Source organism: Lissotriton helveticus, chromosome 7 (assembly GCF_964261635.1).
Source record: "Lissotriton helveticus chromosome 7, aLisHel1.1, whole genome shotgun sequence".
NCBI lineage: Eukaryota > Metazoa > Chordata > Amphibia > Caudata > Salamandridae > Lissotriton > Lissotriton helveticus.
The window spans coordinates 1299276232-1299296423 of record NC_136068.1 but is presented as its reverse complement, the minus strand read 5'-3'; the positions used below and the strand labels follow the sequence as shown (position 1 = coordinate 1299296423).

At 44.9% G+C, this 20192-nt stretch overlaps 1 protein-coding gene across 1 annotated transcript in view; it reads left to right on the top strand.

Moving 5' to 3' along the window:
• SRP68 (signal recognition particle 68) overlaps nucleotides 1-20192 on the top strand; it is a 344507-nt gene that overhangs the window by 220045 nt on the left and 104270 nt on the right. Inside the window, exons 9-12 of the mRNA XM_078654565.1 lie at nucleotides 7971-8069; nucleotides 9136-9200; nucleotides 9672-9831; nucleotides 11190-11284. Of these exons, the coding sequence (XP_078510691.1) occupies nucleotides 7971-8069; nucleotides 9136-9200; nucleotides 9672-9831; nucleotides 11190-11284 (419 nt within the window). The remainder of the gene's footprint in view (nucleotides 1-7970; nucleotides 8070-9135; nucleotides 9201-9671; nucleotides 9832-11189; nucleotides 11285-20192) is intronic.

The window sequence follows — 20192 nt, the reverse complement described above, 5'->3', positions numbered from 1 at the left end:
TTTCCATGGAACAATAATCATTTACTGTGCAATTAAACAGGTGGGCAGGGCAGTAGTATATAAGATCGTAATTCCTTGCAAGCTTTTAAATAAACTGCCAGTCAAATGCCAAATCAGTGTTTTCTGTGATATACATTTTGTTAGATTGTCTAGAGGCATGGTGCAGTTTGTTTCTCCTCATTTTAAGGGTGTGCTATCTGTCTGCCAGCTTACTTTAATTTTTTTGTACAAGTGCTGCTGCCTCATTCGTCATGAAAACACTTAGGGGTCGATTAGGATCGCGGACGGACTTGAGTCCGTCCGCGACCCCTGAGGACCCCTGAGGAGGAGGGAACGTCCGCATGGGCTGCGGCGTTCCCTCCGATCTGATTAGGATGTGACCGCCAGGGTGGCGGTCACATCCTCTATCTCTAACATTGCGGCGGGTGCAGCTTCAAGCTGCACCCGCCCCAATGTAAAAAATGCATGCACAGCATTTGCGTGCACAAAGCGGCAGGCACCGCGCGGTGCCTGCTGCATTGTGCACGCAAATGCAGGGGGGTACCATAGGTACCCCCCATGTGCACCCCCCACCACCCCTTCACCCAGGGGGCCCGCAACGGGCCCCCGAAGTGAAGGTCCGTATGCTTTTTCACGGCGGAAAAGCCGCCGTGGAAAAGCATAGAATTGCAGACATCCTAATATGCCTGGCGGTGTCTGATAGACACCGCCAGACATGTTAGTGCTTTTCCGCCGCGGTCGCCTTCCGACCCCGGCGGAAAAGCTGCGGACAGATTATCAGACCCACCAGCCATCCTAATTGGGCGGTGGGTCTGTGGAGGCTCCGCTGCGGTTTTCCCGCATCCTCCGGGCCGGCGGTGGCTTCCGCCGGCCCGGAGGATGCGGGAATTCCGCAATCATAATGACCCCCTAAGTTTGGCAACATTTTAGTATTCAAAGCTATTCATTGTTAATAGTGTCAGTTGAAGTTTCACCGCATGCTCCGGACCACCTTTTACTAAATGTATCGACCCAAATTAAAATTGTCCTTATGCACCATTTGTTATTCTTTGCTGTATTCCTGGTAAAAATGCATCGGTTTTTGGGTGTTGCTTACACACATCACCTAGTTGATTAAATGTGTGGTTCAAATGTGATTTTGTTCAACTTTTGGGCGGTGCACGCTGAGGCTCGCTGTGCTGAACAGTTCCAGTATCGACCTGACTCATTGCAACACTCCTTGCATTACTGGTAGAACCACTGCAGAAAGCTGTCATCAGGAGCAGCGGCCCTTCGCTTCTCTTGTCAACCAGCCAAATTTTCCCTTTGGTTCTCAAGACGTGTTGGAGCGTTCTCCCACTGAAAGATTTAAGACCGCCCTAGTTCATATGGGGATATTTCATACCATCTGTATTACAATGTGAAATAATGCAAACACTTGCTGTACCTAAGTCAATGAAAGAACCCACATTTTCGGTGATGAGCCTCCGTGAAAGGGAATTTATTTATCCTGTATTGGTGGTGAGAGAATGTATGGAAGTCTGTAGGACTCCACACCTGTACCCTCTCAGGCATCATTAAGTTAGTGTCAGGCCATGATGATCTGGGGATCAACTATAGCTAGAGACCTATTTATAAAATAAATGTCTTAAATCCTATAATCAGCATTTACATTAGAGTTTTTTCTTGGCGCAATCCTGATGCTCTGATTTTGGAATCGAGGTCTTGTGCTTAATCTCCTAGTTTTTGAAAAAGGGAGCTCTTTTATTTGTTATAGTTTGGAACGTTCAAAGGTGATAGCTTCCATCCTACTTACACTACTGGTTGAATCCATGTTTCTTGGAACAGCCCCCTCTTTGATTTGTATGATTTTGAACGAATTTAATTTTAACAAGGAAATCATTTTCCTCCTCCTTTCAATCAGGATTTGATGTTTCCTCAGCAGAAAACATCCTGCAGTGGATACTTTCTCAACAGAGAACACCCCAGGTGTTTCTGTGGCCCTTGAGTTAATTTAGGAAGGGAAAAAACTACCACGTTTCATAAGCATCAATCCGATCCCATTCGAGGGGATAAAGAGCAAGAAGGGGCTACTGGGACTCAACAGTAAAGGTCGAGGTCATTGTCCCAGAGTCTATCATACAGTGGATCTAAAACTGGGCCAGATACAACCTTCTTCAGCATATGACTCTGTGGTAACAGTCTCGGACTTCTCAGGAATGTGGTGTAGGGTGTGCTCAAGGGCAAGACTTTGCCATCAAAGAGCAGCACAATAATTCTTTGTCCAACGCAGTGCAAAGGGGAAAAGTTATTTAATGCTCACGAGAACTAAATACTACACACATTATATTGGCAGGCTGTAATTTAGTGTCTGGGGCACTGGGGTGGTTGTTCCTCTACCTGCTACTTTCCACTGGGTGCCACATCATAGCCCTCGGGAATAAAGTTATAGCATGTTTAGGCCTTGAGTCGAATTACCCTTTTTATAGTCCAAATGCACTTAGGTTCTCCTAGTTCAGGTTTGCTGTCATTAAGTGAGCTTTCGTTGTTCAGTCCACAGTTTCTTTGGTAGCTTCCCATCTTCATCTCTGAGCAGGCCCTCTCCTGCTACTGGGAGGACATGTGAACCTCCACTCTAGCAAAGCTCCTCATGGGCTTAAGACCATTGTGCTGCAGTAAGTCGCATTTTGCTAGGTTGCTGCTGGCAGGTTGCAACCTTGCTAGCAGAAGTGACAGTCTGTGGCAGATGCCCTCTCAACCTTGTTACGGGTTGGCAAGTGTTGTGTGTTTGCGGCATCGCCACAATAGCCTCTTTTGATTTATCCATGCACAGGCCCCACTTCAAGATGACTTGGGCTGGGCCAAGCTTTTCTCTGGTCACAGAGCAGATCAAGCCCTGTTTTCATTCTGGCCACAACATCTGAGGCCATGCAGCGCTTCCACGGATCCCACTTGAAGCCCGTGATAGGAGTCTGATACCCGACAACACCCAAGTTGCACATATTGCTCTCCTCCATTGTCCTCTAATGGCAAATCTCACCAGCATTGGCGTCCTGCTGCATCTGGCTCCTCCTAGACAGTCACTCCTTCTGCAGGGTTCACTCCTTCTGCAGGGTTGATGGGCTCCTTCCCTATCTCAGCAGACCGACTAGCTTTTAGGTACTTTAGACTCTTCAGGTCTGGTGAACAGCAGGAGATGCACTCAGACGATACACAGCAGTCCTCTGAATACTCTGTGGAGCATTTCTGTCTTTGGTCAGAGGGGACATGCCCCTGGAATAATAAGTGGGTCTTACGTTTTTACAGAAAATGCAGAAAGAAAATGTGAATCCAGTGTCTGCACATTAGGAACCGGTTTGGGGTTGTCTCCATGCTGCTCTCAAGAAACAGCTTTTTTGTAGAGTGATGCTCCTGACGGGCCTGGAGGACCCACACATTAGGGGAGAGGAGTTGGCCTAACGGCGAAGGCGCTCGACCTCGGACCTGGGGATCTGGGTTCGAGTCTCGGTAACGATACCAAAAACCTCCTGTGATTCGGGCAAATCACTTAATCTCCCCGTGCCTAAAAAAGGAAATTGTGTCCTCATGTAAAAAAACATAACTTGTCTTGTGCTATGTAAAGCGCTCTGATACCTGATTCGGTTTGGGTCTAGTTCGCGCTATCTACAAAAATAAAAAATGAGGCGCACAGGCTTTCTGCATCCGGCTGTCACCAGGGTAAAGACAAAAGACTGGCCTTGCTTAAGTAGACTATTCAGCAGCTCTTCTCTGTCAAAGGTCTAATCTAATTTCTAAAAGAGCCTTGTCTCCTCTCTCCCCACTTTAGTCTCTAGGTCTCCTCCATTCAGCTTCAGGAATGTCAGCACCGTCTAGGAAAAGAACCTCCCCTTTATCTTGTGCACAAGACCAGGCAAGAGGTGTCCCAAAATTAATCCCACACTCCTCCTGTTAAGAAGTAGAAACACTGTGCAGGCAAACATCTGAAAAAACGTAGTATTTAGTAAGTACAGAGAAGAAAAAGGAGGGCAGCCACTTTCAATTGCAATTACTTAGATAGGCTGCCTAACTCAGACCGCCCGATTGCTGACCTAAGAGGCCAGCCCTCAGCAGCATAATGGTGGAAGGTAAGTTAAACTGAGAGGGACATAACATCTCTTGTTCATTCATACGTGCAATGCATGTATAATGCAGGTCAAGTACACAAATACGTACAACATACACTTATGGTTTTAGCACTAGGCTCGGGTTTAGTACCTAGAAACAGTCCTTTACATGAAAGCCTCCGCTCCAGTGACGCAGATCAAAAGGGCTGATCACAATTGGATGACCGGTATGTTGCAACTAACAGTTTGTGTACTTAAATTCTGAACAGGGCTGCTAGTATGCTGTCAGTGCAATGAGGCCACACCTGTTATGCCCCTCCAGGTCTCAGGACATGTCCAGGACCACTCATATCAAGGGACAGACCTATGTCTCTGCACACACTTGAAAATTGTGTGAGGCTAGGGCCATAATGAAAAACCAGGATATCAGATACATGCAGTCAGGCACCCGCTGCAGGTGAACACGATTGTACACCAGGCAAGGCAACTCCTGTGCCAACACCAGTTGTTTATTACAAATGGTGTTCACCACTGCCCTACAGGCTACTATTGCAAGGTAGATAATTATGTTCATATTAAAGGCATATTACTTAAAAAGAGGTTATTTTACCTTTCACACATATCCCACTGGAGCTAACAAAGCATCAATGGCTTTCCTGATTTTTTGTATGCATTACTCACTGGATGTTGCTTTTGGTCATTAACTTCTGCAGAACTTTCTAGCAAGCTGTGAAATAATTCCCTAACCAAATGTGAAACAGAGGGGGCAAGAAGGACAGTAAGTTATTTTTTATTTTCCTCCAAGCAGAAGATACCTAGCCATTCCGTTGTGAAGCATATGCCTGCTACACCCATACATGACAGAAAAAGCATGTGTGCCCAGAAGTTAGTTTGTGAGGCACAGTTGGGGGACTGAGCTAGCGCTTGGGATCCCTTTGTGAGAGATGCTTTTTCGGGTCCTGCTATGATGTATTCCCAACTATCTGTCAAAAGTGCCAGTTTCTAAGAATAAGTAGGTAACTCTTTGCCACCTGCTAACATTCAAGACCTCTCGTGATCCAACGGCTATGGCCATTATAGAGTCCGGAAGCCAGGTTTTCTGACAATGAGCAGTATTTCATCCAGAACCCATTTCACTGTACTTATGGCTCAATGTCTGAAAACTTTGTGTATGTAAACTTACTGCCACAGGTTTTTTTGACAGAAAACAACTAAGCTCTGTACCACAGGAGTGTTCTAAGGAGAGCTTTAAATGACTTATGCACCACTGTTGTGGGAAACAAAACAGGGATTGCTATATGGGTCATTACAGGCACACTTAGAAGTTTTGGATCCCTACGGCTGAGCTGATAACACATTGCTTTGTTTATAATATGAAGGGTTAAAAGATCACACCTTCTAGACAGCTTTCACCAATGTAGGATCTAAAAGTATTTTGATTCAGTTGAAGGCCCCATCATTTCAGTTGATATATTCTGAATGGGAGTCCCAATCAAGCAGATGGTACCACTTCAGACCAAGTTATAATGTTCACATTGTAAACCATATACGAAAGAGGAATGAAGTGCACCATAAAAATATGAGCCTGTTCACAATTAACTTAAGCACTAGTAGATGGGACCCTTTAGAAGATAAGCTAATTAAGTATAAAAGATACACCTGTTTTGAGGATGTTGGCAGTATATTTGTAAAGCCTTGAGTAATCTCTTGTTGTCCGCATTACTCCAGAGCAAAACCTGTGTTGGCTGAATCCCGGGGTTTGACAGTTTGAGTCTAATTGCTTTTATCTACACATTATACAGGCTTAGCTCCCACATCGAAACAGGGCAGTCTGGAATTAGTTTCTGATCTAATCTGAAAATAAGATAACATCAAAGAAAACAATATTCACGTTATTCATTGATTTATGTTAACCTAAGTGTGCCAATGAAATTGATTGCTGAGACTCGTGGGATCTGAACCATATCTGTCCTGAAGCAAAGGAACAAAAATAGAATTTCAGAGCATTTGTGTTCATAGTACTAATTGTTGAAATTGTTTCCTTCAGAGGGGTTTTAGATGAAATCAGAATAATCAATAGCAAGTTAAACTGCATACATAAATCTCAAGCACAAGCACATTATTGTTACAAATGCCCCGGAAGGCAAGGTATGGAAAATTGGGTAAACATTAAGGAGAGGAGAGGGGCAGGAGACAGGGTTAGGAAGGTAGCCAGAGGTTGTGAAATGTGGCTGGATGAAGGGACAGCGGTAACATTTCTGCCTGCTTTTGGGAACAGGTTAGTCCACACTGTCAGTGTTTCATGGTGTGGTTTATGAGATGGCAAGGGCCAGATTGATGAAATTTATTAGCTAGATCGTTGTTCATCAGAGATGGAGGGAAGACACTGAGACGGGCAGCTGCCAGGCAAGAAGGAAAAGATGGCATAAAAAGCATATGGTTGAGGGCATTGATAAAAGAAAGGGATGATGGAGTGAGTGGCAAGGGAAGTGGTTGAGAGGAGTGATGTTATGTAGTCAAAAGATTTTGGAAGTCTTCATGGTCTAGCTTGGGCCAGAGAGCCAGCGAAGATTACTATTTGACTGGTTTGGGGTAGGGATCACAACATTGTGCATGATAGGGGGAGGGGTATGATCTGCTGCCACAGTTTAAGGTAGGAAAGAGGGTATGTGTAGATAAACTAGGTAGGGGTATTGATGTGTCCAGAGGGAGTGCAGAAGTGTTCTGCTTGTCCCACAAGGGTATCGGAAGGAAGTGCATTTTCACAATAAGAGAGACCAGATGAATGGGACATGAAAGAAAAGAGAGATTTCAGCTGGATTGGGTAGTTGCATGGGCAGTGGGGTCTCTGGTGGAGCTTTGACTATGTCACACTGAAGGCAGCAGCTGATCTATATCATTCTTTGCTGATGTAGTCACTAAAAGACTGCGAGTATGTAGGGGACTCAGCCCTGATTGTGGCGGTAATGAGCGATAAGGAGCTGGGGAGCATCAGTAACTACATCTTTGAGATTACCTAATCTTGTTGTGTGTTGCTGGAAAGGTGTAGATGTGGGCTATAACACTAGGGAAAGAGAAAACAGCATCTGTAACAGACGTTGCTTGTTCTTGAACAGTTTGACAGTATTGGGTGCCAATACACACAGTGGTGAAATGGCTAGTTAAGCTGGGCGGAAGCCCAAAACCATTAAGTACCTAGAATGGGTTGGGACAAAACATGATAGAGTGAAACAAGAATATGTAAAGCTTTACATAGATTTGCTTATATATTTATATATGTACGTACATAACCTTATCGATACATGCATGCAGATGCAAATTTATTTTACGCCTAGATATGGACATAAACAAGCATGGAACTATACTCCTATATCACTGTTAATATATTAGTTTGCAAGAAGGGCCTCACTTATGGAAGGCACTATTGCTTGTGAGAGATGGTGGATAGACTAACTTACTTGTCTCTTCTTGTGATGTGCAGTGACTTGTTTGTTGCCCTTCATAACAGATACTTTATCCATGCACAGCACCACTGCCCTCTCTCAACCCGAGTCAAAAACCTCTACCCATAGAACTACGCTGACCTGGTGCTCTGCCTTTTCACATCACTGCCTGCATGTCGTTTTGGCAGAGTAATATCAGCAACATGTACCTAATGTGGTTCATACAATGGATTTGCCTAATTACAGGACTTTAGGATTAGCTGAATTTAGAGATTCCAGGGAAAGGGATATCTTTGTGTGCTTCAGGCGTTACAAATTCGGTGAATGCCTAAGTCTAAGGCCAAGAATGCAGCGTTGTGCCCTAAGTGGATCATATAGACTGCCAGATTCTATGAGTGATGATTTATTGGCACCATGGTAACTTTGTAATTTGTTGTTGGTTTAGGCAGAGAATGAGGAGACAAAGGAGCGTCTTTTTGAGACTTTGCTCAGTGAGTGTCGGGACACAATCCAGGCGGTCCGCGAGGAGATAAAATTAGAGCAGGTAAGTTTTAAAGAGAGATTTATTATTTAAATATCCATCTGAAGCTACTGAACATATCGTATTCCTCCTTCTCAAAATTCTGTGGTGAACCACTAAGTTGCCTGAATTTTGCAAAAGCAATTGACAGTGCTCCCATACTGCTGGGTGAGAAAAGTACCTTGAATATGTGCAGCTTTAACATCCACATGGTCTACCTCAACCTCTCTGTGCTGAAGATTCAGTCAGAACTAGTGAGAGATGCTGTAAATACTAGTATTCAAGAGTCCTACAGTATATATAGCCTATAAACTATTGCTTCTATGATACTACTGTGCAGTAAGTGCACAGAATACATCAGCAATCCAATGTCATTTGAGATATTGCACAGCCCATAATTTCATGGTTTCCAATGGCCAGTGTACCCCTCTACATTCTTGGAAAGTACCAAGCCACACCCAGCCTTCACTGAGGGAAAAATATTAAAGTACCCTTCAATCGCACTCTTGCTTTTTAGGTCTGGCCTTTAGTTGTCTCACCTGACTATTGTAGTTCCCTTTGGAAAAAATGATACATAATATTAATAGAAAGAGGGAGTTTTAGTCACCGACCTTCAGCTGTTAAATTCTCCAACATTTTATTTCTCCCCACCACAGCATGCAGAATGGTGCAGTGGGTCTGCCTTCTTTATCTGGCTTTCTTCACCTTGAGTGACTGCACAAAGCCTATGCACACTGTTCATATCCACCCAAAGCTGATTCAGAGTTTACACTTTTTGTATTCATTTTAAATAACAGCTATTTTGCCTGTACTTTGGTATACACTGGTTAGACAGTGATTTATTTTCAATTTCCTTTTAAAATGTTCGGGTATAAAGTGTTAGAGACATTGTAACTGTCTGAAATTTCAGTTCTTGGTTAGCTTGTGACTTATTCTTCTGGTCTCCTTCGCAAATATGATAATTATAAAATACATAGCACAACTGAAAGGCTTATTCTTTAAAAACATACCTAATAAAACAAAAATAAAGGTCGCACTAGTTTGTCACGGTCAAGCCTATTTGCTTTACAAATGCTTGTTTAATTTACAGAAGCAACGTGACCATCCCGTTGACGGAGATTCTGGAAGAGTAACCAATCTGCAATATCTGCACAGGTAAATACAGTAAATAGATCACTAACTGTATAACTATATAATCATTTTCCAATATAGGATCATTTAGTTTTCTCTAGATATAGTGGCGGATTAAGTGTGCACTGAGGCACTTAACAATTTATTAAAAGTAAAACAAATGGTAAGGGAAGACAGTGCAGATTGAGTAGTGAGATGCAAATAGTTTTGCACACTTTCACCCAGGAGTCACCTGGACCTTGACAGGAAGTGTGATTTTGGATTTGCCCACTTGTACAAGGAACTTGTTTTATAATAAGATTTGGCTTTTTGTTACTGTTAAGGCATCTAAATCTGGAAGGTGTCCGATTAACCGAACACTGCCCTATATGGAGTCTTATTAGCACTGGTTTTCTGCTGATCTTTTCTCATGAGAAAAGAAAATAAAGAGCTTCACGCAATGGCGATTGGATGCCCTCTGACTTAGATCTAACTTGCCTTTTCCTGACCTTCTAGCTACCTGTCCTTCATCAAGCTCTCAACAGCCATCAAACGCAATGAAAGCATGGCCAAGGCCTTGCAGAAAGCCCTGCTGCAGCAGCCACAGTCTGAGGATGATAATCGTCGTGCCACTAGACCGCAGGACCTCATCCGGCTTTATGACATCATCCTACAGGTAACTTGGATCACAAGACAACTAACCTGAGGCCATGTCTGCTTTCAGTCATACAGTTGTTCCTGCTGTTATTGGTTTATCTAGTTGGAAGTTGAAACTGAACTCTCAGACATGTAGAGTGTGTAACTTGTCCTTGGGCGTGATTTATGTATTTAAGTGACCCGATCCTGCTTGCAGACTTGGGAGGGATGGTTTCCAGCAAGTACTATCACAGATCTAAGCTGATGGCTGGAATACAAGTTTTTAAACGGAAGAAAAATATGTCCTGTGGTTTTTGCCATTTAGAAACCACACAATGTCTGCTGGAAGGTTTGGTTGTGACTTGGGAACTTTGGGTACCTGAAGTGATTCTTTTTGACCTACTATGATCTTGGTACAGGTGTACAACAATGTCAATCTAAGCACTGTGTGCCCCTGTGTGCCTGGGTGCACCCAGGGACCTATGTAAGCAATATCTGTTGATTTCTTCAGTTGCGCACACTAGGCCTTAATCGCCTCATCTCTCACCAAACACAATCACATGGATAGCTCTTACTCTATGCCGACATTGGAAAATATAAGTATGTGCAAAGATGACTCCATTTGTCATACATATTTTGGATTTTGGCATGCTAAGCACTGCCACATTTGTGCTGCACCAAGTCTAGAGTAGACCACCCACATAGACAATGCTATTAAACTGACTTTCTCCCTGCTGTGCACAACACATTGAGTATCTACTTGCTCAAAACCCAGAAAGTGCTTTGTGGTTGTGTCAAGAAGTAAGAAAGTGCAGTACAAATGTCACATTACAGTACCTTAATCTGATATATTAGTGTCAGTAAAACCGCTTGTGCAAGCTCTCACTTCGAGATAATGTTAACTGGGTGGGAGTCTCTGTTTATACATGCATTTGTGAAATGTATAATGTGGTATTTATCATCATTAAGTGTGGTAAGGACATGACTCACAAGTGGCAGAGCATCAATTGGGTCATGATCTCCACTCCCTTGTGGATTTTTCACATAGTACTTTGGTAATACATGTGTGAGGTTTTATTTGTAAAATTGTTAACAAAACATTTTATTGGACCAGATTGATTTTTAAAAGCCCGTCGTTAATATACAGTTTCGGAAAAGCTACTGGTCCTTATAAAAACAATTTTTGAATCCTCACTATAAAATTAAGAGATCCTTGAGAGAGAACTAGGATCAAAGGGTGTATTGCCTGTTCTGTATATAGTAAGGCCTAGCGATACCTCAACATATTTTTCTTTAGTGTTGCTGAATGGTGAAATGATTACAGAACCATACATGAAGGTGTTAAAGTTAATGCCCCTAAGCTAGATACAACCAAAATCTAACATTCTTTTTCAACAGAACCTGGTGGAGCTCCTGCAGTTACCTGGGCTCGAAGAGGATAAGAGCTTCCAGAATGAGATTGGGCTTAAAACACTAGTTTACAAGGCTTACAGGTGAGTATCACTCAGGGTAGAAAGCCCGGCAATGTGCAGGTGTGAGAGAGGACTACTAGTAATGGCTGTGTGTAATATATATTACTTTATTTGTGGACGGAGTTCCCTAGTAACTGGAAAGTGTACATGGCTTGCAAGTGGCTATCAATAAGGCTTAGGTTTTTGGTTGAGTTTGTATTTGAGTTTTTTATAACAAGTGATCAAGTGTGAACCAAACCACCTTTTGGCTATCAGGTGTGGGAGGAACTCACTGTTGCTTTTTGGGTATTGGAATACCTTAAAGTTTGGAAGTTGGGGAGGAGAGCAACTGGTGATTGTCAAAAGTTTGTAGTGGTCATTGGATGAATCACAGCAGATGAGAATGGGGGGTATAAAGATAACAATTTGGCGTAACTGAGCAAGCAATTCTCCTGGGTACTTACAGACCTGCTGTGGATAAGGACCTTAAGTAAAGGTGAGCTTACAAATCCGAAGTGAGAGGAAGTTTGTTACACCATATTTCTGTAGTAGGGGGATCTCTGTGTATAGTCATAATCATGTGAATAGTCCCGCCCATGTGCGTGGACCACGGAGCACTTCATTAGATATTATATTCTCTTAAGTTGTCCTCTTCTGCAGTCCTGCATAGACACTTAAGAGATAATAAAAAATAGCAATAATGCAGCCTAAATAAAACTAGGCTTACGCTGGCCATTACTTCATCCTGAAGTGAAAAAGATAGCCAGATAACAGTTAAATGTAACTATTTTACTGAGTTTCACACATAGAGAAACTCTCCTTCACAAAGATGCTTTTTAGGTCTTGCCTAGCGTATTGCGTAAGCAATCGCTATGCGAGAGATATAGAGAGCTATGCGAGAGATATAGAGAGCTGCTCCAGGAAAGCTTACCAAGGGGCTTTTCAATGCGGTTTATGGACAGTGCATGTGCTCCGTGCGCGCGCTCGCCATTTGCTCCCCCGCCTTCCCCCATCCGACTTGAAAGGAAACCGCTCACACACCACCATTTGTCTGTGCCTTGCATCACTTCACAGGCTCCCACCCCATCAGACTTCAAAGAAATGCGCAACCCCGCCCCCGCCAGAGCAATGCCGAGAGCTTGTTACTTACTTACACTCACCCACCGGCACCTTAGAAAAGTGAAAAGGCAGCCAACGCTTTACTTAAACTCCGTCGCCGGCACCTTCAAAAGGCCGTCTGTGATTCCTCCACTGACTGACAGCATTTCCGCCTGTCGGATTTTAAGTACATTTTACTTCTGTCAATTTTTTTTGGTCAATTTTTTTGGGGGAGTTTTTTAAGCACGAAATCAACACAAAGGTATTGGAGCGTTTTACACCAGAACCAGCTACATTACCCTCGCCGCAGCTGCTCCGTCGTCATTATTTACACGAGCACTACTTACATTCCCAACCCCTCGCCAAAACTGCTCTGTTTGACCTGCCCTAAACTCCACGCAAAGAGGCTGTACATATCAGAGACTAACTGCCACCTCACTCTGCTCTTGTCCACAACACCTCAGGTTGGGGCACTTTTCGCTGCTCTGGGGCTATCCCAGTAATTTAGTTTCCTTCTGTTTTTACGTCCGGTTTCATGTGTTGTTGTAGCCTTGGCTCACTTTCTACGTCTTCATGGACTTGCACCATGAGCACACAGTGTGCGCTACAGGTCCTTGTGTATACATGCACTATTGTGACTCTCAGAGCTGCACTCCCATCACATCGTGGCGTGCGCTCCACTTTTTTTTTAATGACTTCCCCTCAGCTCCAAAGTCGGCAGTCTAGCTGTGAGACCACATCCTCTCCCCAAGGCATGGTTCTAAAGTGAGCATGGAGGCCGTGTGGCTATCATTTTAACACGAAAGCCTTACAGCAGGTAAGGACTAATTCCTGGGCACTCTGAGATGCACGAAAGTGCGTAATGCAAGGTATCCACACTATTTGAAATAAATGTCTGTAGTCATGGTTCTTTTATAAGATTTACTTCAAAATTTTACTTTGAAATTTTGTTCATAGTAACGATATAGTTCAACTGATCAATTATCTTCCATATTACATCATATGGTGACAATGTGGTTCAAAACATTGAGTCCGATGGTTATTATGATCATTTTAACTTGAAGTTAAAATGATCATAACCACCATCGGACTCAATGTTTTGAACCACATTGTCACCATATGATGTAATATGGAAGATAATTGATCAGTTGAACTATATCGTTACTATGAACAAAATTTCAAAGTAAAATTTTGAAGTAAATCTTTCAAAGAACCATGACTACAGACATTTATTTCAAATAGTGTGGATACCTTGCATTACGCACTTTCGTGCATCTCAGAGTGCCCAGGAATTAGTCCTTACCTGCTGTAAGGCTTTCATGTTCTTAGATTTGCAGCACCTCTTGGACTCAGAAGGTGTTTTCCTGCGCACCTAATACCTATCTAAAATATTTCAGCGGTCCACCATATTCTCATATCATTTTAACACAACATCCCTGTAGCTTAGATTTCATAAGCACGGCGCCCACTTCATGGATGCCGCGCATTATGTTTCGGCTTTTTTCTAATCAAGAAGGTAGCGTGTTTGATTTGGCAGGTTGCACAGCATTTATTTTAGCAAAACTGCATCTGTGTAATTGTTATCAGCATAGCGTCTGCTGCACAGACGCCTTGTGTTAGGTTTCTGTTTATTTTTTTTTTATAAATCAAAAAGGTATACATACGGATCCAATCATGCTAAGGTTTTCTTTGAAGCAAAACACCCCCTTCGCCCCCTCCTTTCTGATTATACCCATAGGTTTTTGTGGGTCCAGTCAGCCTGCCATTGAGATCGTGATTCCTACCTGTTTACAGGGGAAACGAGTGGCCGCTGCACTGTGGTCTTATGTAGCGAACTGGGTGCCGGTCAGTGAACAGTTTCTCCCCTTCATGCAGCCCTTAGTGACTTGTTTTTATTTTTTATTTACATCTTAAATAATGGCGGTCAAGCATCTAGTCCTGTGCGGCTTGTAGTAAATTTGTCACACTCTGTTTGTGATCTCCCTCCTCCCTCTCTTCCCCCCCCCGCCCTTCCCTCCTAGTATTTACCCCCCAGGACGAATGTTATCTCCATCTCTGACGGTGCCAGAGACTCTCGAGCAGACTGTAACATCTGGGCCGAGCAGGCAGTAGCCCTCCCTCGGGAAACTGAGCCCCTTCTCCGAGCCACAGGCCCGACCCTTCACAACCCCCCCACACACACAACCCCACACACACACACAACCTCCCCACACACACACACACACAACCTCCCCACACACACACACAACCTCCCCACACACACACACAACCTCCCCACACACACACAACCTCCCCACACACACACACAACCCCCCACACACAACACAACCCCACACACAGACAACCCCACACACACAGAGACAACCCCCCACACACAACCCCCCACACACAACCCCCCACACACAACCCCCCACACACAACCCCACAAACACATAACCCCCCCAAACACACAACCCCACACACACACACACACACACACACAACCCCCACTCACACAACCCCCACTCACTCAAACACACAACCACTCACACGCTCAACCCCACACACACAACCCCACACACACAACCCCACACACACAACCCCCACACACAACCCCACACACACAACCCCCACACACAACCCCCACACACAACCCCCACACACAACCCCCACACACAACCCCCACACACAACCCCCACACACAACCCCCACACACAACCCCCACACACAACCCCACACACAACCCCCACACACAACCCCCACACACAACCCCACACACACAACCCCACACACACAACCCCACACACACAACCACACACACACAACCACACACACACAACCACACACACAACCACACACACCACGCACCTACACAACCACCCCACACCCCCACACACACACACACACAACCACCCCACACCCCCACACACACAACCTCCCCCACACACAACCCCCCACACACAACCCCCCACACACAACCCCCCACACACAACCCCCCACACACACAACCCCCCCACACACAACCCCCCCCACACACAACCCCCCCACACACAACCCCCCACACACACACACAACCCCCCACACACACACACAACCCCCCACACACAAACCCTCCACACACACAAACCCTCCACACACACAAACCCTCCACACACACAAACCCTCCACACACACAAACCCTCCACACACATACCCGCACACACATACCCGCACACACATACCCGCACACACATACCCGCACACACATACCCGCACACACATACCCGCACACACATACCCGCACACACATACCCGCACACACATACCCGCACACACATACCCGCACACGCACCCACACACATACCCACACACATACCCACACACACCCACACACACATACCCACACACACAACCCCACACACACACACCCGCACCCACACACACAACCGCGCACACACACACACACAACCCCACACACACACAACCGCACACACACACAACCGCACACACACATACACACAACCGCACACACACAACCGCACACACACATAACCCCACACAAACATAACCCCACACACACATAACCCCACACACAACCACACACCAGAATAGCATAGCATAGCAAAACAAAACAAAACATAGCATAGCATATCATAACAAAATACAACAAAACATAGCACAGGATAGCATTACAAAACATAGCATAGCATAACAAAACAGCATAACAAAACACCACAACGAAACATAGCATAACAAAACAGCATAGCATAACAAAGCACAGCATAACAAAGCATAGCATAACATAAAACAGCATAGCATAACAAAACACAACATAGCATAGCATAACAAAGCAGCATAGCATAACAAAGCATAGCATAACAAAATAAAGCATAGCATAACACAACAAAACATAGCATAGCATAACAAAACATAGCATAGCGTAACATAGCATAGCATAACAAAACCCAACGAAACATAGCATAACAAAACATAGATTAGCAAAACAAAACATAGCATAGCATAACAAAGCACAGCATAACAAAACAAAACAGCATAACAAAACACAACAAAACATAGCATAACAAAACATAGCATGGCATAACAAAACAAAGCATGGCATATCATAACAAAACAAAACATAGCATAACAACTATCGCACTCACTCTATCGCCATCACTCTAACTATCTATCTATCTATCTATCGATCGCCCTCACTCTGTCTATCTATCGCCCTCCCTCGATCTATCTATCGCCCTTACTCTATCTATCGCATCACCACAGCATCACTCAGGGGCACCACAACATCACTATGCGCTACCACAGCATCACTGAACGCCACAGCATCACTCGTCGCCACCACAACATCACTCCGCGCAACCACAGCATCAATCTGTGCAACCATTCAACAACTGGTTCAAATATGTTCTTTCAATGTTTCAAGCTTTATTACAAATGTCACAAAAATGTTAATATTTCACTTCTGTTCTTGGATTTTCGTCTCAATAAAATACACTGAACATAATCTTCAGAAAAGTTATTTACAAAAGTTTAAGCTATTGCCATTATAAATTACAATAACTTTTATTTAAGTATTCATTCTTAAAAAATTTTTTTAAAGCCATTGTTATTTGTAATATCAATACATCTAAGTCACGTAAATACAACACATATTGCATTACAAATGCTATAGGTGTCACATTTGCGAAAGTTATGACTATTGGCATTGTAAATGACAAAGCTATTAATTTCGCTATTTTCAAAACCAACACATAAATAAAAAATGTCATTTACAATACCAATAGCTCAAACTTTCCTAATGCGAGACCTATTGCACTGCAAATGCTTGTTCATGATAGAGATGAAGGGTTGGACATACAAGCCCCATAGGCTGCCATTATGTGTTTGTAAATGGATACCGTGCCGTTAAGAATCCTTCCAGAGACCCTCGGTATCCCATGATGCACAGCCAAAGGCTAGTTATCCAGTATTGGGGTATGTTTCATAGATTCTCATGCCTGAATCATTCCCCGTCGCCGAGGCAGGAGTCCCACGGTAAAATACAAAAACAGTGCCTAAGTAAATAACAGTAGTAGGCTAAAAGAAAGCCAATGGTCTTAAAACTTAGTAGCCTATCTACATAATTATATGAAAAGAACCAAAAAATGGTTCCAACCAATCAGCCACCAGCACCCTCTAGAACCTTCATAGCAGAGACAGTTCTCCTCAGATTTTCACCGCACGTCGTGTGGAAGGGAGTCTCCCTGAGTGCCTACTCAGTTTCTTCACTTCTCTCTTCAGAATGTCTGACAAGAAGGCTCTTTTTACACCTTGCAGGACCTGTGAGAAGAAGAGGGTCCATAAAGATTGTATCTACTGTCTACATCCTAAACATGTAATCAAGGATTGTAGAATTTGCCAGACCTTACCTGCTAAGACTCTTAGGGACAGGGAGGCAAGGCTTCTTTTATGGCTGAAATCTTCCTCTGCTGAGGAAGATGGCAAGGCCTCGATGTCTAGCAAGAGAGCTGATCTCATGACAGCTCTTCCAGGGAGGGGAGAAAACATCACAAGGCTTCTAATGAAGTTTCTGACCATTCACAGAGGTCACCAAATTTATCCTCTGGGTCAAGGCTGTCTACGCCCTCTGCAGTGTCTAAAAGACCTTCAACTTCCAAAACCGTGAGTAAAACCCAGGTTAAAACTCTTACTCTATTGTGACTTCTGCTGCCCCTGTGTCGACGGCTACAGTCTCCACTACGGCCATCTCATCACCTATTGTGTCTTCCAAGAGGTCTACTATGTCTAAAAAGCCTGTTTCTAAAGATTCATCGACGAAGAGTTCATCTTCTAAGTCTCCGTCGACGACCGCGTCGTCGTCGAGCTCGTCAACGAAGGTAACGACCCAGTCGAGGACTCCTTCTGTGATCCCGTCATCGACGAGTCCGCCGATGACTATCCCGTCGACGAAGAATCTGTCGATGCCGACCCCGTCGACGAAGAGTCTGTCAACGCCATCCCTGTCGACGAAGAGTCTGTCAATCCCGACCCCGTTGACGAAGTCTGTCGACGCCGACCCCGTCAACGAAGAGTCTGTCGATCCCGACCCCGTCGACAAAGAGTCTGTCGACGCCGACCCCGTCGACGAAGAGTCTTGTCGACGCCGACCCCGTCGACGAAGAGTCTGTCGACGCCGACCCCGTCGACGAAGAGTCTGTCGACGCCAACCCCGTCGACGAAGAGTCTGTCGACGCCGACCCCGTCGACGAAGAGTCTGTCGACGCCGACCCCGTCGACGAAGAGTCTGTCGACGCCGACCCCGTCGACGAAGAGTCTGTCGACGCCGACCCCGTCGACGAAGAGTCTGTCGACGCCGACCCCGTCGACGAAGAGTCTGTCGACGCCGACCCCGTCGACGAAGAGTCTGTCGACGCCGACCCCGTCGACGAAGAGTCTGTCGACGCCGACCCCGTCGACGAAGAGTCTGTCGACGCCGACCCCGTCGACGAAGAGTCTGTCGACGCCGACCCCGTCGTCGAAGAGTCTGTCGACGCAGACCCCGTCGACGAAGAGTCTGTCGACGCAGACCCCGTCGACGTAGAGTCCGTCGATGACCACCCCGTCGACGACAGTCCCGTTGACGACAAGCACAGCGTTAACCATCCCATCGACTACAAAGAACCCGTTGATGAGGAGTTTGTCATAGGCGATTCTACCAGTTTCACAAACTATGCCTATTTCTTATACCAATTTTCAACTGAAGACTTACCATAGGCTGGATTATAGCAACATTTCTCCTCTTCGACGACGAAGGTAATGACCCAGTCAACAAATCCTTCTGTGATCCCGTTGACGACGAGCCCGTCTATGACGACCCCGTCGACGAAGAGTCTGTTGACCCCATCAACGAAGAGTCCGTCGACGCCAACCCCGTCTACGAAGAGTCCGTCGATGACAGCCCCGTCGACGTCAAGCACAGCGTTAACCATCCCATCGACGACGAAGAGCCCGTCGATGAGTTTGTCAACGGCGATTCCACCAGTTTCACAAACTACGCCTATTTCTTATACCCATTTTCAACTGAAGATTTACCATAGGCTGGATTATAGCAACATTTCTCCTCTTCTGACATCTCATATCCTAGGATGAGGACTTGGATGAGGAAGATGATGAGGGATCGTTCGGCATAGCTCGCCACCCCTCGGAACTTCACATAAAATGCCAAGATGACGATGAGGAAGAGGATTACCAGGAACACTATTACCAGGAAGACCTCTCTACACCACTTCACAGACCTCCTAGAAGGGAGTTGGATCATAGAGAAATGAGTCATCTTCCTCCTTCACTCATTCAAGATCTCCAGGTCATGCCGCCTTAACCTACTGAAGTACCAGTCTCGCTGCCACAGATGGAGGTTCCTACTTCACCGGCTCACCCTTCTGGCTCAGTACCACTAACACACCATGATACTTCTTCCTCGGATGAGGAAGAAGTCAAAGAGGGTGAATTGCCTGACAAGGCTACTAGTGTGGATCCTTGGGATGATTATATCATACCAATGCCTTCTCCACCCATTCCTCAGCCTTCAGATCCTCCTCCTGAGGACATTTGCGGCTTTCATAACCTGATGCAGCGTGCTGCAACCAGATTTCAGTTACCAGTCATGGTAGGACACACGGATTGCTTCCTACATGATTTTAAAGAAGAATACAGGAAAGTCACAAGAGTGAGTCCTATCATTGATTATATTTGGAATGAAGGGATAAACATTATTCAGACGCCTGCCTCTATACCGGCTGTCCTCCCTCGCATCGAGAAAAAGTACTGTGCTCCTCCGGACACGCCATCTTGTCTTATTGGCCATCCTCGACCAGATTCAGTAATATCGCAAGCTGCC